Source organism: Peromyscus maniculatus, chromosome 16, assembly GCF_049852395.1.
Source record: "Peromyscus maniculatus bairdii isolate BWxNUB_F1_BW_parent chromosome 16, HU_Pman_BW_mat_3.1, whole genome shotgun sequence".
NCBI classification, from domain to species: domain Eukaryota; kingdom Metazoa; phylum Chordata; class Mammalia; order Rodentia; family Cricetidae; genus Peromyscus; species Peromyscus maniculatus.
Window position 1 is genome coordinate 46,474,908 of NC_134867.1, and position 14,496 is coordinate 46,489,403.

Genomic DNA, 14,496 nt, shown 5'->3' on the forward strand with positions numbered 1-14,496 from the left:
AGGCAAAACAACCCCCACACAAAAGAAAAGAAATAAATCTTAAAAAGAAATAAGTCCAGCTATCCAAACTTTTTAAATTCTTGGACACTGGAATAATTGTTAAAAAGCCATTTGGATTTTATACATGCCATTCATTTTTTTTGTTGTTCAATGGAATTTCTTTAAAAAAATTCTTTATTTATGTATTTTACGTATATGGACATTTTGTCTGCATGTATATCTGCATACCAAAAGAGGGCATTGGATCCCATAGGACTACAATTATAGATTGTTATGAGCTGATATGTGGGTGCTGGGAATTGAATTCAGGACCTCTGGAAGAACAGCCAGTGCTAAGCCATCTTTTCATTACTCAATAGAATTCTTCATCATGATACCCAACTACTTAATTCACAGTGAGTGAAACAGACATAACGCTTAAGATTGGTTCAGTTGTTTCCTTGATAAAAGATAAAGGGCTTGATCATATTGAATGATATAGCTCTAAAATTAAGCTTTTACTGATAACTATGTATGGCTATATAGAAACTAAAAAAAAAAATCACTCACCAGAGGACATTCGATCTGTATGTTTTATGTGTTTGTCTCTCCACGGGCAGATGTCTGCCTGTATTATCTATGTATGTAGCTGGAAGTCCTTGTTAATATGTTACTGAGTCCCAGTGCTTCAGAGCCTGGGGTACCCGAAAAGCAACACACACTGCAGTAGTCATGGTCTGGGGTTTTAAAGAGGTGAAAGGCACAGGAGAAAGTGGGTGCTTAAAAGCTTAGAAACACTTACGCCTGGGTGTACGGTTCATTTATTTATGACCTCAGGCAAACGGTGAGACAGTTTTAAAAGTAACCGTGCTTTATCTTTCTATCCACTAGACACCCTCAAGTCATTATTACCTGTCTTGTATTGTCCAGAAGTATTGGTGCATTGATGGGGAAAATACAGATTATAACTGCTTAGGAATGTTAATGAAAAACCCATGAGGTTCCCTTGACTTGTGAAATCTTGGCTCTCTGCTACATGTTTCCAAACGGCAATAAACCACTTTAGACTGTGGCATCATGTGTAAAACTCAGTGTTTTGGACTCTAGCTTTCAGAGTCTCATTTGCATGTGGCTTCTCCCAAGGGAGGCAGCGAAGCTGTTGGGAAATTTGTCCCGACTTTGAGCCTGCATTTTCTTTGGCTCCCTTTCAGAGCTGCTCATCTGGCAAAAGCCGTGAGCCTACAAATTACGGGAGCTTCCTCATCGGTGTCGTTAGGGGAAGAATATGCAAACTTGAAAATGCAGAGCGTTATGCATGTGTCTGCTTTTCTCCTTTGAAAAGATGAATTCCCCTAGGTGACAATTCCAGACTTGAAATTCACATGGACTGAACAGGAGGCAGGGCTGTGAAGCATTTATCCTGGATATCGGTAGGCGTTGCTGCTCACGCGCAGTATAGCCTTTCATAGGATGGGGCGTGGATGTGGGTGTCCTGCTGTATCCTGCTGTTTTCTGCTCTTTGAATCTTGGAAGTCAGTAGTCATAGAAATGGGAGCCAGAAAGAAGATGCTGCCCAGTGTGTGGTCAGAAAGAAGATGCTGCCCAGTGTGTGGTCAGAGTGGCTGGGATCAGCATTTTCCTCTTATAGATGGTTCATCCTGTGAGTGTGGTGAGGGCCACTTGAACTGAACTGTTATCCATGGGGTCTGTTACTTCTGTCTACACATCTGATTATTTTAAGGGCTGTAAACACTCTTCTTAAAAAGAAAATCCAGTTTTTATTGATTTCCCAAAATCAATGAAAGAAGGAAACAATAAAATGTACTCCATATTCTTGATCACCATATTTAAGATACTCTGGTAGTGCTGTCTGTCTGTCTGCATGTTTGTCTGCCTGCCTGCACGCCCTCATTCCCTCTCTCTCTCTTCTTCCCTCCCTCCCTCCCTCCCTCCCTCTCTCCCTCCCTCCCTCCCTCCCTCGCTCCCTCCCTCCCTCGCTCCCTCCCTCCCTCTCTCCCTCCCTCCTTTTTTCCTTTCTTTCTTCTTGCTTGAATTCTAATTGATTTTTTTTTTGAAATTAAAAATTAGGTTTTGTTTTATTTAGTGTGTGTGTGTTTATGTTGATGTGCTCACATGGCATTGCATGAAAGTGTGCTGATCCAAAGATAACAATTAGAATCAGTTCTCTCTTTCAATCATATGGATTTGCGGACTGAATTCAGGTTGTCAGCCTTGGCTGGACATGCCTTGGATAAAGGCATTTGAGCCATTAGCTTGCCCCATATGACTTTTTGACCCCCCCCCCCCCACACACACACACAGGGTTTCTCTGTATAACAGCTCTAGCTGTCCTAGAACTCACTTTGTAGACCAGGCTGGCCTTGAACTCACAGAGATCTTCCTGCCTCTGCCTCCCAAGTGTTGGGATTAAAGGCATGGGTCACTATGGCCTGGCCCCATAGGACATTTTAAAAAAATTACATATCTATGTATCTATCTATGCATCTATCTACCTATCTGTCTATCATCCATCCATCCATCCATCCATCCATCCATCCATCCATCCATCCATCCACCCATCTATTTATTTATTGTGTGAGTGCACAACTTGTGTGTCATGTGCTTCTGTGTGTTTGTTCATGTTTGGGTCACATAATTTACAATTCCTCAAGAGAGTCACCGGTGACTAATCCTATATTTCATTTGGATGTGGCCTTGCTCCGTGTAGTGATTGCCTGTCATTCACCCTATGACCGTATGCCCGTAGACAAGACTCCTTTGCCTGGTGTGCTGTTCTAGAAAATTACAAGTCAAATGTCAGGAGGCTACACAGGCTAGTTCAGATTTCCAAGTTCTCTTGTAAACAGGAAGTTCTGCCAAACAGCGAGTCCTAATTCCTACATGGTCATGCTGGGCTGGCGCAGAGCCTGGAGCATCTGCTGACTCTTTGTGTGTGATAGATGCCCATCAGACATGCTTCACTTCATTATATCATCTCTATGTGTGATAGAGCCCATCAGACATGCTTCACTTCATTATATCATCACATGTGTGATAGATGCCCATCAGACATGCTTCACTTCATTATATCATCTCTATGTGTGATAGAGCCCATCAGACATGCTTCCCTTCATTATATCATCACATGTGTGATAGATGCCCATCAGACATGCTTCACTTCATTATATCATCTCTATGTGTGAGAGAGCCCATCAGACATGCTTCACTTCATTATATCATCTCTATGTGTGATAGAGCCCATCACACATGCTTCACTTCATTATATCATCTCTGTGTGTGATAGAGCCCATCAGACATGCTTCACTTCTATATCATCATATGTGTGATAGAGCTCATCAGACATGCTTCCCTTCTATATAATCACATGTGTGATAGATGCCCATCAGACATGCTTCACTTTTATATCATCTCTGTGTGTGATAGAGCCCATCAGACATGCTTTACTTCATTATATCATCTCTATGTGTGATAGAGCGCATCAGACATGCTTCACTTCATTATATCATCACATGTGTGATAGATGCCCATCAGACACGCTTCACCTCGTTCTATCATCACATGTGTGAAGCCTCCTCCTGACACTTGCCTCCACCTCTCCTCATGTTTGGCAATGACTGTTGGCTTCTTCGCTCAGACACTTTTAAATCGAGTTGCAGCCATGTCCTAGGAGCTAGCCTTGATGTTGGCTTCCTCTTACCCAAAACCCGTGAACTTGGGACTGGTGTTACGACTGTCCAAAGAAGTACTGGTGGAAAGGGGGTGAGAGTGGGGGGCCAGTCCAAGTTAGTCACTCCAGGACTCAGCACCTGTCATCATGTTGCTCTGCCGTTACTTGTCTTTAAAAGAAAAACCGGGGGCTGGAGAGATGGCTCAGTGGTTAAGAACTCTGGGTCCCCTTCCAGAGGACTCAAGCTTGGTTCCCAGCACTCTCAAGGCAGCCCACAACCAATTCTGGGAGATCTGATGCCCTCTTTTGGCCTCCATGGGTACTGCACATTTGTGGTTCATAGACTGCATCAAGGCAGACATACTCGTATGTGTAAAATAAAATAACATTAAATTTAAAAAGTAAAATGGGACACATGTTTTTATCTTTTCTCCAAGTTCAAGATTGTTCATCTGTACCGTTTTCTGTTTATTGGGAGGCAATTAAAACAGCCTCTTCTGAATGGGGAGGGTGATGTGAACTTGGCATTTTGCCAGGGCTAAGGCACAAAGGAGGTATTCACCAAATATTTGCCTGTTTGAATTATTAAACCGTATTTTCACTGCCAGGGAAGTTGCTGCAAGTCAGTCTTTGCACAGTTAAATGTGAGGTTAATGGTCAAGATGAATCAGGTTTTATTTTTATTAAAAGATGACTTTTGACTTTTCTAGACTTTTTCCCAGAGCCAGTGTTTACAGCCCACAACACAAAAACACCAGAAATGCTTTACAGTGTGGTGCTGGGAAATGCATGTCTTAATTTAGTACAGGGTGGTGATTTTTCTTGGTGCTCTGAGAAGTTATTATCTATCTACATCTACATCTCTTTCTGTATTTACATCTATCTATAGCTCATCCCAGCAACTAAATGCTCGCTTCCCTGTTTGTCAGAATTCTATGCCCTGGTAATATTAGTTAGCTCGGATGCTGTGAACATGGATTTGGAGCCAGGTTTTGTGGGATGGGATCCTGGTCTGTCACTCATTTGTTATGCTACCTTTATATCTCCCTCTCTTCACTTATAAAATGGGAATGCTGAGGCTGTTCCCTTTAGAACACTTTTACGAAGAAAGAATGCATATAAATAATGGATGTAAATCTGTATAATTCTCAGAACTTACCTGTGCACACAGTAAGTGCTGGCTAGTATTGTCTTAGAACATTTCACTCTTATACTGCCTGTTTTTGAATAGTCTTTGCATTAAAATCATTGTTATATTTTTAGGTCGTTACAAAGGAGGAAAACATTATTTTATAATTTATGGAAATTGTATGGAGTTTGGATTTCCGTATCCATGAAATTAGAACAAAGTTGCTATTCCAGTTGGCTCACTCATTCTTGCATTATGAGTGCTTATTTTCACATTGCAACAGGACTGAGTAGTTTCCACAGAGAGCACGCAGCCAGCAACGGCTACGGTCTGTACTCACTTGTCCTTAATACAAGGAATGTTCTGATCTTGTGTGTAGAGCATGGACCCTGCTTACACACGAGCTACTTTTGCTTTCTAGGTTGGGAGGGGTCATGTGCTCTTGGTCACAGCTGGTCCTTTCCATATTTATATGGGACATTTGTATTTGCATTTGTCAGGGATAGTGCTTTGTAGTGACAATCCATGTGCATGGTGAGTGTGCTTGTGTGTCTGTGTGTCTGTCTGTCTGGGTGTGACTTTTCTTTTCTTGCAGTCCTGGGGATTGATTCTGAGCATTGTACCTGCTAGGCAAACCTCCCATTTGCTAAGCTCTTGCTCAGACTATTTTTGAGCTTTCTATGTAGACCTTAAACTTGCAATTCTTCTGACTTCTTGAATGCTGGGATTGTAGATGCATGCCATGGGTGTGTCTTTCATGGATAATTTTTTTTCCAATGCATTTTCAGTTCATGTATTACTGCTATGTATACACACACACACACACACACACACACACACACACACACACACACACACATATACAGGTGCAGAGATTTTAACTCTCATGACAGATCCTTTTCCAAGGAGTCAAATGTCTTTAAAACTCCCAAAGACACCAACTAAGAAGCTGCCGAGTCTACAGAGCGAGTTTGAGGCTAGCCAAGGCTACATAGTGAGACCTTCCTCAAAACAAAACAAAAATTAAAATGAAAACAAGCTACAAAAAGAAGAAGAAGAAGAAGAAGAAGAAGAAGAAGGAGGAGGAGGAGGAGGAGGAGGAGGAGGAGGAGGAGGAGAAGAAGAAGGAGAAGAAGAAGAAGCAGCAGCTTCTTTTGTAGTACTTCAGCTGTTCAAGGATGCTCATTCACCTCATCTTATAAGGCAGTGGTGTGGTGGACCGCACACAGAAGAGCAAGTGACCAGCAACACCTGACCTTGAAGGAAGGACACTGACGAACTAGTCCCAACTAGAGTATTTTAACATTCTTCATCTTTTAAATGATAGGAATAGGTGGAGACTAGAGCTGGTGTTTAAAGACTGATGACATGCTCACGGGATACTTGTCTGACCCTTGAGGGAGTTAGAGCCAGGGCTCAAGAACTCAGCAGAACTCAGAAGTGCATTGCCATTAAGGACGTCATGTCTAAGTTTGGAACCGTAGATGTTGATGACTTCCTTGTGAGAGTCCAGGCACCTCCTTTCCCTCTACCCTGGGGGAGCCCTGTCACCCCTCCTTGTCTGCCATGCTGCAGATATTTGGCGCTCCTTCATAGAACTGACTGCTGATGTACAACAATCATGTCATCACTGCTTATGGTGAACACTGGAAAAAGGGTCCATGTTCAAGACACGTTCCATATGGTTGTCATCAGGGTTAATTTGAAATTGAGAAACAGAAGTAAGACATGGGGCTGTTGTTACTGTAGGCCAGTATTTAAAGGAAAAAGGGCCTTGCCCAGCCTTGCACAAACGATTGACTTCTACAGGGACAGGACTATGTCTTCATCTTTTTTTTTTTTTCCAACAGAGTATTCTAGAGGAGCTTTTTTTTTTTTTTTAATTGATTCTTTGGGAATTTCACATCGTGCACCCCAATCTCACTTATTTCCCAGTCTCTCAGTATCTGCCCTTCTGAAGGAGCCTTTCTTTCTTAAACTTGTTGCCTAATAGATCAACTCTCTGGATGTGAGGAAAAAAAGAAAGTGTGCTATTAATGCTACCTTTTAGAAGTCTAAATGGAGCGTTCATGGTTTCTGGGTTATACCCACACAGGTGTGCTCTTGCGTCCTTATGTGAATTGTTTTTGAATAGGAAAGGTTCCCACAGGTCAACATTTCTGTGAATTTGGGACTGAGAAGATCTTCCATAAGTCCTCTTGGATACTGCTGAAATCTTATGGTTCTTTAAGAAAAGATTTATTTTTATTTTATGTGTCTGTGCGTTTTGCTTGCCTGTATGCATGTACACACTATGTGTACTTGCTGCTTGAAGAGGCCACAAGAGGGCGATGGATTCCCTGGAACTGGAGTTGTGGATAGTTGTAAGTCACCATGTAGGTGCTGGGAACTGAACCTGGGTCCTCTGCAAGAGCAACAAGTGTTCTTAATTGCTGGACCTTCTCTGGCCTCAATAGTACTTTTCGTAACAATAGAAAACATGAAGTTTTGCTTGTGGTATAACTGATAATAGTAATCGATTGACCATTTGAGTCTTGAACAAACAAGTGAGTGTGTAAAGACCAGGTAACATGGCTAAAATTTGTGGCTAATATATAATATAGCACAGCCTGTTTGTGTATAAGGCCACTAATAGACATCCATAATTATGTCTGATATGAAGAAAATACTTGCATTCGCTTCATTTTATAAGCTTTTTCATAATGTTTTGTTGGTACTTTGGAAAGCAGATGTTAGTTAATGAAACTCATCCTGTTTCATGGACCTTTACCTGATGTGTTTGTTTCTTTGCTGTATTAAGACCTAAGACTGAATTGAGATCTTTGGCTAAACTGTGCTCTGGGAGGTGGGAGGGGAGTTAGGAGGGGAGCCTTGGGGACAGGCAGTTATCAGGGCCTTGTCTGCCCTTTGCTTTGTTTATAGTAGTTAGGAAGTCTTCGGCTTTTACTGCTTCTGGAAGGTGGCCTCTGTGTCCTGCTAATCTGCTTGTTGCTGTAATCAGTGGAGATAATCTGTGTGTCCCCATCACAGTGGCAGCCTGGAGAATCAGCTGTGTTTCAGAGATAGGGCCCAGCTTGTTCACTGCTTCTCTAATGGGTCATGGTCATGCTTTCCCTCTTAGAGCCTGTGAGCTTTTAAGATACCTGCTAAGAATCCTTAATGGATTGCTCATGGAAGTTATTTAAAAAATGAGTGAGGAGTCAGTGGGGGGTGGGGGGGTGGGGAGAACAGGAATGCAGAGTTTCAGGCCCGCCTCCTTCTTCATCTCAAGTTTAAAGTCTTGCTTCCTAAGGAAGATGCACTTTTTTAAAGTCAGAAGTAAAAGACACAGTTATTGATTATGAAATATCTATGACTGTCAGGAAGAGCTTTTAGTTCTGAATATTTCATAAAAAGAAGCAACATGATGCAAGGCCATTACAGATTTATTGCATCATGCATTGTGATTTTTAGTACATTCTCACACAACATTATACTTTTTGATACTTAAAATATTTAAAAGGTGGTATAAGGGAGCTTAGATAGATGAGCTGGGCTTATCAAGAATTTCTTGGTCAAACTGCGTTTGAAACTGAGGCTCCTGATTCTTTGAACAGGAATTGCCTTGTTATAAACCCCTCATCTTACCACAAGAAGGCCAGATCTGTGAAGTGACAGAATGTACTGGGGTTTCCTGGTGTGTTTATCAGGGAGAGTTGATGTTGTGTGTCTATCTTAGTAGCTCTGTAAGCTTTGATTAGCCCAAGTGCTAAGACTGGGATTGAACATGGCCAAAAGTATTTTAAACATTAAGAACATGTGGAATTTCTTTTTGTTTTTAATTTTTATTACATTTATGTATTTATTAGCATGCACATACACATGAACACTCACACTCATACCAAGGTGCACCTGTGGCGTTGAGTAGCCAGCTTCTGAGAATTCTCTCTTTTCACTGTGTGTGTCCTGGGGACTGACCTCAGGCCATCACGGCCAGTAGTAAGTGAGTTTGCCCCTTGATCTGTTTCACTAGCCCCAGCCAATGGAGGTTCTGATCCTGAAGTCACCCCACTTTTACTTCTTCTTTATTGCAGAGTGGGAAACCACCCATCAATGATATGTTCTCAGACCTCAAAGATGGCAGAAAGCTCTTGGATCTTCTAGAAGGCCTCACAGGAACATCATTGGTGAGAGGACATCTCTATTTTTCTCAGACAGGGTCCTGTGTACTTCAGGCTGGTCTCAGACTAACTGGGTAGCTGAGGATGACCTTGAACTTCTGATCCTCTGTCTCTCCCAAGCACTGAGACTGCAGGTGTGTGTGCCACCACACCAGGTTTGGGCAGTGCTGAGGTTGGAACCCAGGGCTCCATGCAGGCAAGCAAGGCAAACACTCTAGCACCTGAGCTACATCTCCAGCCTGTAAGAGAGGACATCTTTGAGAATGAGGCTGATAGAGCATCTCTGGTGGTTACTGATATCTGAAGACCCACTGTGGGTACTGAGTTGCGAAGGCAAATGGAAAGGTGAACTTTATGTACAATGCTTTAACTGATGTTTGGATAGAGTAGTATGTAGGTTTTCTTGAGGGCTCTATATTTCCATCAAATATAAAGTCACTTCAAATGTTTATTGCCCTGAGACTGCCTGTTTTGGGGGCATATAAAAAGGGAATGAATTTATAAAAAGGAGATAGTGCTTTGAATGGTGATAATGCATAGATAGCCACATTTAAATGTCATTTAATAAGCAATTAAGAAATAGTTGTTCAGACATTTCTATTTCTCTTCAGGGTTTCAGCATTATTTCCATGTTTTTTTTATTTTTATCACACCCAAACTTGTATGTATAAGGCTTTCTGTCCTGGTATGGAAATAACTCTACTTGTGAAGGTGTCTTTGGTGTCTTTTATGGCTTCCCTAGCGATGACAGTATTTTACACAGGTAACAGTATTTCTATAAAGTTATGGAGAGATGTTCTGCTGAAGATGAGATCCCCCCCATCCCTTGCCATAGCCTGAGTATCATACCTTCTCTCTGCCTTCCTGGCGGAGGCTGGGCGCCTTCAGGGAAAAGCTGATGTCTCTCGTGAGAGTCCCTGGCTGGAGAGGGGGAGCGAAGCTCTGCCTAGCTTGCCATGCCCTAGGTGGGCACTCTTCTCATATGACCTTGAGTTTGGGACAATGTCTCCTTGCTCTGTTGTTCCTACTTGGTCACGATAAGGCAGGCACAACTTCTCTGGTACTTTTGTGCCTCCAGAGAAGTTTAGATAGGAGAAGCTTTCTCTAACAGAATTGATTCTCAAACATGTCTGCCTGCCTCTTAGAGTAACTAGGGTTATGTTAAAAATAACAATTCCCCACCACATACTAAGTCCTTCAAGTGACTGTCTCTTATGGGGCAGGAAACTGCCATGCTCGTTTGGAGGCTCCCTAGGGCATTCCAGTGGGCTCATAGGTCAGTGAGCCAGTATTTCAAAACGTTATTAGTGCACTTGCATCCTGTGGTACCCAGGCTGGTGACATGGATACTGACCTGCTGTTCTGCTTACATCACTGTGTTAAAGTTTGTCAGCACATCCCACATAAGGGATGTGGCATCTTACTTGCTTTTGTGTTTTTATTTTCCAGCCAAAAGAACGTGGTTCCACAAGGGTGCATGCCTTAAATAACGTCAACCGGGTACTGCAGGTTTTACATCAGAACAATGTAAGCAACGTTTGGGGTTCTGTGTTGCTGTGGGTGTTATTTACTGTGAAGCCTGCTGGCTGCTGTAAGCATCGGCATTAACTGATGCTTGGAAATGTTTCTTCATGGTAGAAGTTTTGAACTTGTTCTGTGAGTGAAGGATAAGTCATATTGCATTTCTGATGCTCTCATTGATTTGCAGTATAACTAACACATTTTTGAGTTTTGCATTGATCCAATTCTTAAAATAAAATTGCTATCCTCATTTATATTGCTGTACAAATGGACTAAATCAAAAATCTGGAGTTGTGTGGAGACATTGTCCGAAGAGTTATGTTTGCTATTTTTATTATTTTGTTCTGACAGGTAGAGTTGGTGAATATTGGGGGTACTGACATTGTGGATGGAAATCACAAGCTGACATTAGGATTGCTATGGAGCATCATTCTGCACTGGCAGGTGGGGAGATTCCTGATCACTTTTCAATAGACTTTGAAAAAGTATTGTTTCTCTATTCATTTTCTATAGCAGCCAAATCAGAACTCCATAGACTACTTGGTTTGAACAGGAGGTATTGATTGCCTCAGAATTCTGAGGTCTGCAAGTCCAAGACCCAAGTGATCAGTCTATCATCTGTCCATCCATCCATTTGTCCATCCATCCATCCATCCACCTACCCACCTACCTACCATATTCACCAATGGATGAATTATGGACTTCTATATAGAATTTTCATCTTTTGCTAATATTATTCATTCTGATGTGATAGTTGTCTTAGATTTGGCTCCTTCTGATCCCTTACATTGGTTAGTGGTCCTTTTGATGTGTCTCCATCATTCTTTGAGGTCTTCCCTTATATATATGCATATGTATATTACTTTAGGATAATAACAAAACATTAGTTCTTGAGTAGATTGTTATTACTATCAGGAAAATTGTTTAATTCTTTGATTTTGTAGTCAGTCAAACATGGTCTGTTCTCATTTTTATAGAAAATAAAATTTGTGTTTAGTTTTTATGAAAAAAGCCCTTGCAAATAAAAGGTATTAAAATGTGGCTTTTTCATAGCATGAAAGGAAAGTTCAGTGTAATTAAAGAGTGCAAATATTGTTTCGGACATGGAACGGAGGTAATATATAGAAAATCCTATACCCTAAAAGTCATTTAAAATTTATCTTTCCACCCTTTAGAGTAGAAATTGGAAATAAATGCTAATTAAATAGTTTACAATATTTGATTAGTCTAATATTTCTTTTCCAAGAACTTCACTGAAGGAAATGGTACGTTATTAACAGATGTGGTTTTTTTTTTAATTTTTTGCACAGGTGAAAGATGTCATGAAAGATATCATGTCAGACCTGCAGCAGACAAACAGTGAGAAGATCCTGCTGAGCTGGGTGCGACAGACGACCAGGCCCTACAGCCAAGTCAATGTCCTCAACTTCACCACCAGCTGGACCGATGGGCTCGCCTTCAATGCTGTGCTCCACCGGCACAAGTGAGATGCCCTTCGGCCTACAAATCTCTACCTCCTTTGTGTCCTCTCCAATTCTCTTCCCATAACCCCGTCCTCTATCTCTGCTGCCCTTACTGCTCATGTTCTGCAAATCATTAAACAAAGCTATGCAATAGGAGATCAACCACTGGCTGTTCCTTTAGGACTTCAGGGCTACAGTGCAAAGCCCATGACTTCTCCTACACATTTGTAAGTTAAAAAATGGAAGATAATTGACATAGTTCAGTCCCACTCCTTTAGCCCTAACCAGTAATGTATGCAAAGACTTGTGTGTAGCTTTTGTTCTTATGGCAAAAGGAAAACTCTGTTTATTGTGTTCCCCACATTTATGAAGAGCTACACAATTTTGTTATGAGATCTCATCAACAAGATTCCAATTTGTATGTAAGAATATAATGCAAAAATAGCAATTACATCCCAGAAGAGTAAGCGGCCTGAAATAACTTTCTAATAAGAAATCAAGATGACGAATGCACTGCTATAAAATGTAGTAGGATAATAATAGGTCGCATGTGAAAGTGGCAACATTTGACGGTGCTGGATGTATGAGAAGGATCTCTCATGTTTCATCCTGGAAGCGTTAGGAGCTGAGGAAGAACAGGGAGGTGGTGGTGCACACCTTTAATCCCAGTACTCAGGAGGCAGAGGCAGGCAGATCTTTGTGAGTTTGAGGTCAGCCTGATCTATAGAGCGAGTTCCAGGAGAGCCAGGGCTACACAGAGAAACCCTGTCTCAAAAAAAAAGAGCTGAGGAGACGCTCTCTTGTATCGATTGACCTGATAACCAGTTGAGCTGATATCGCAAATTAACTGGGGGTATGAGACAGTTGTTTAACTATGTATTAATATATGCCTTGCCACACAATACCCCCGAATAAATTCTGCATGTGTCAAAGATTAAATGCCACAGACAGGAAAATTGTATTATGTTTCGTTGCTATTATGAATTATTAATTTTCTCATTGAATTCCCTAAATGTTCCTGGCTGTTATATACAAATGATGTACACTTTTCTATACTTACTGCCTATACCATAGTAAGTTTGTCTCTGTACACTACAGGTTTGGGTTTCTTTGATTCCTACTTTATTCAGTTTTTTTTTTTTAATCTTTGCTGATAGGCACTCAGATGCTGAAGTACTCATGGCTAAGTTTAGAATATCCTTAAAAATATGATAGCCTGCACCCCCCAATTCCTCGGCCTCAGTTCTTTATATAGTGTTGATTCAAATTAGTGACAGTGAGAAGAATGTTTTGCTCTTAATATCAAAGCCAGTGCTTTTAATATTTTTCCAGAATAATATTGATGTTTTCTATAGCCTTTTTTTAAAAATATATATTTTGAGCTTGCTATGGGGTTAAAAACCCTTTTCCTTCCCATCTTTTCCTAGTCTTCTTTTACCATCTTGAGGATGCTGCCCTGTACTTTTTTTTTTTTAATGTTTATTTATTTATTATGTATCCAACATCTGCCACCATGTAACTTTGCACGCCAGGAGAAGACACCAGATCTCATTACAGATGGCTGTGAACCACCATGTGGATGCTGGGTATTGAACTCAGGTCCTCTGGAAGAGCAGTCAGTACTCTTAACTTCTGAGCCATCTCTCCAGCGCTGCCCTGTACTGCTAAGAAACTGCTGAATTTATCTAGTACCTGTTGCATTTATTGGCTCATTGATTCCAAGTATATGGAATGTGGCTTCCTGTACTAGACACAAGGATACAGCAGGAACAAAACAGACAGCCATCCCATTCCTTCCAACTGGAGACAGTCATTAATTAAAAAATAAATGTAGACTGTAGGTGGGCATGGTGGTACACACTTGACCCCTGAACTTGGAAAGTAGAAGGATCAGGGGTTCAGAGACATTCTCTGTTACACAACTGTTCTGAGGCCTGGCTGGGCTACATGTTGAAGACTCTGTCTCAGAGTGTGTGGGGCTGTGAAATTGTAAATGGTGTATTATATAGAGATGGTAGGCACACTAAAGAAAAATACACTAGGTAAGTGGGAAGAGCCTTCTGGTATGCGGGAGGCTAGTGGCTGTGGTGCCTGAGTGACAGGGAGGAAGTGGTAGGGAGGGGGTGGGGGAGGCCGGTCTCAGGATGGGTCTAAAGTACAAGGATGGAGTGCAAAGAAAATGAGAGACTTAAGCTTTATCAAGCCAGTCATACTGTCCAAGTCGTAAGACTGGAAGAAAGACAAGATGTAAACACAACACTAGTTGTCCCGGAGGAGGAGGGTGAGTGGAAGGGAACCGATCCCCTCAGCACCTTTGTGGTTAGAATAACTAAAGTACAATTACAGCAGTGGTTTCTGTCTTTTACCTTAGTCTCTTTTGGCGTGTAGAGGCACCAAGTCAGGGTCTGAAACTTGCTGTGTAGATGAGGCTGGCCTCTAATTTGTGACCCTCCAGGCCCAGAACCTTTGTCCTAATCACTGGATTTAGTCTATTAAAATTACTGATTGTGGCCGGGCGGTGGTGGCGCATGCCTTTAATCCCAGCACTCGGGAGGC

General features: G+C 41.6%; 1 protein-coding gene across 9 annotated transcripts in view; it reads left to right on the forward strand.

Annotated features, from left to right (window-relative positions):
* Positions 1-14,496, forward strand: part of Utrn (utrophin) — a 507,746-nt gene that overhangs the window by 123,630 nt on the left and 369,620 nt on the right. For all 9 annotated transcript variants that reach the window (XR_013045087.1, XM_076552746.1, XM_076552748.1 and 6 more), the window contains 4 exons: positions 8,870-8,962; positions 10,406-10,483; positions 10,829-10,921; positions 11,788-11,960. Coding sequence is in view for 8 of the 9 variants with exons in the window: in XM_076552746.1 (XP_076408861.1) it covers positions 8,870-8,962; positions 10,406-10,483; positions 10,829-10,921; positions 11,788-11,960 (437 nt within the window). In the remaining variant the exon portion in view is untranslated. The remainder of the gene's footprint in view (positions 1-8,869; positions 8,963-10,405; positions 10,484-10,828; positions 10,922-11,787; positions 11,961-14,496) is intronic.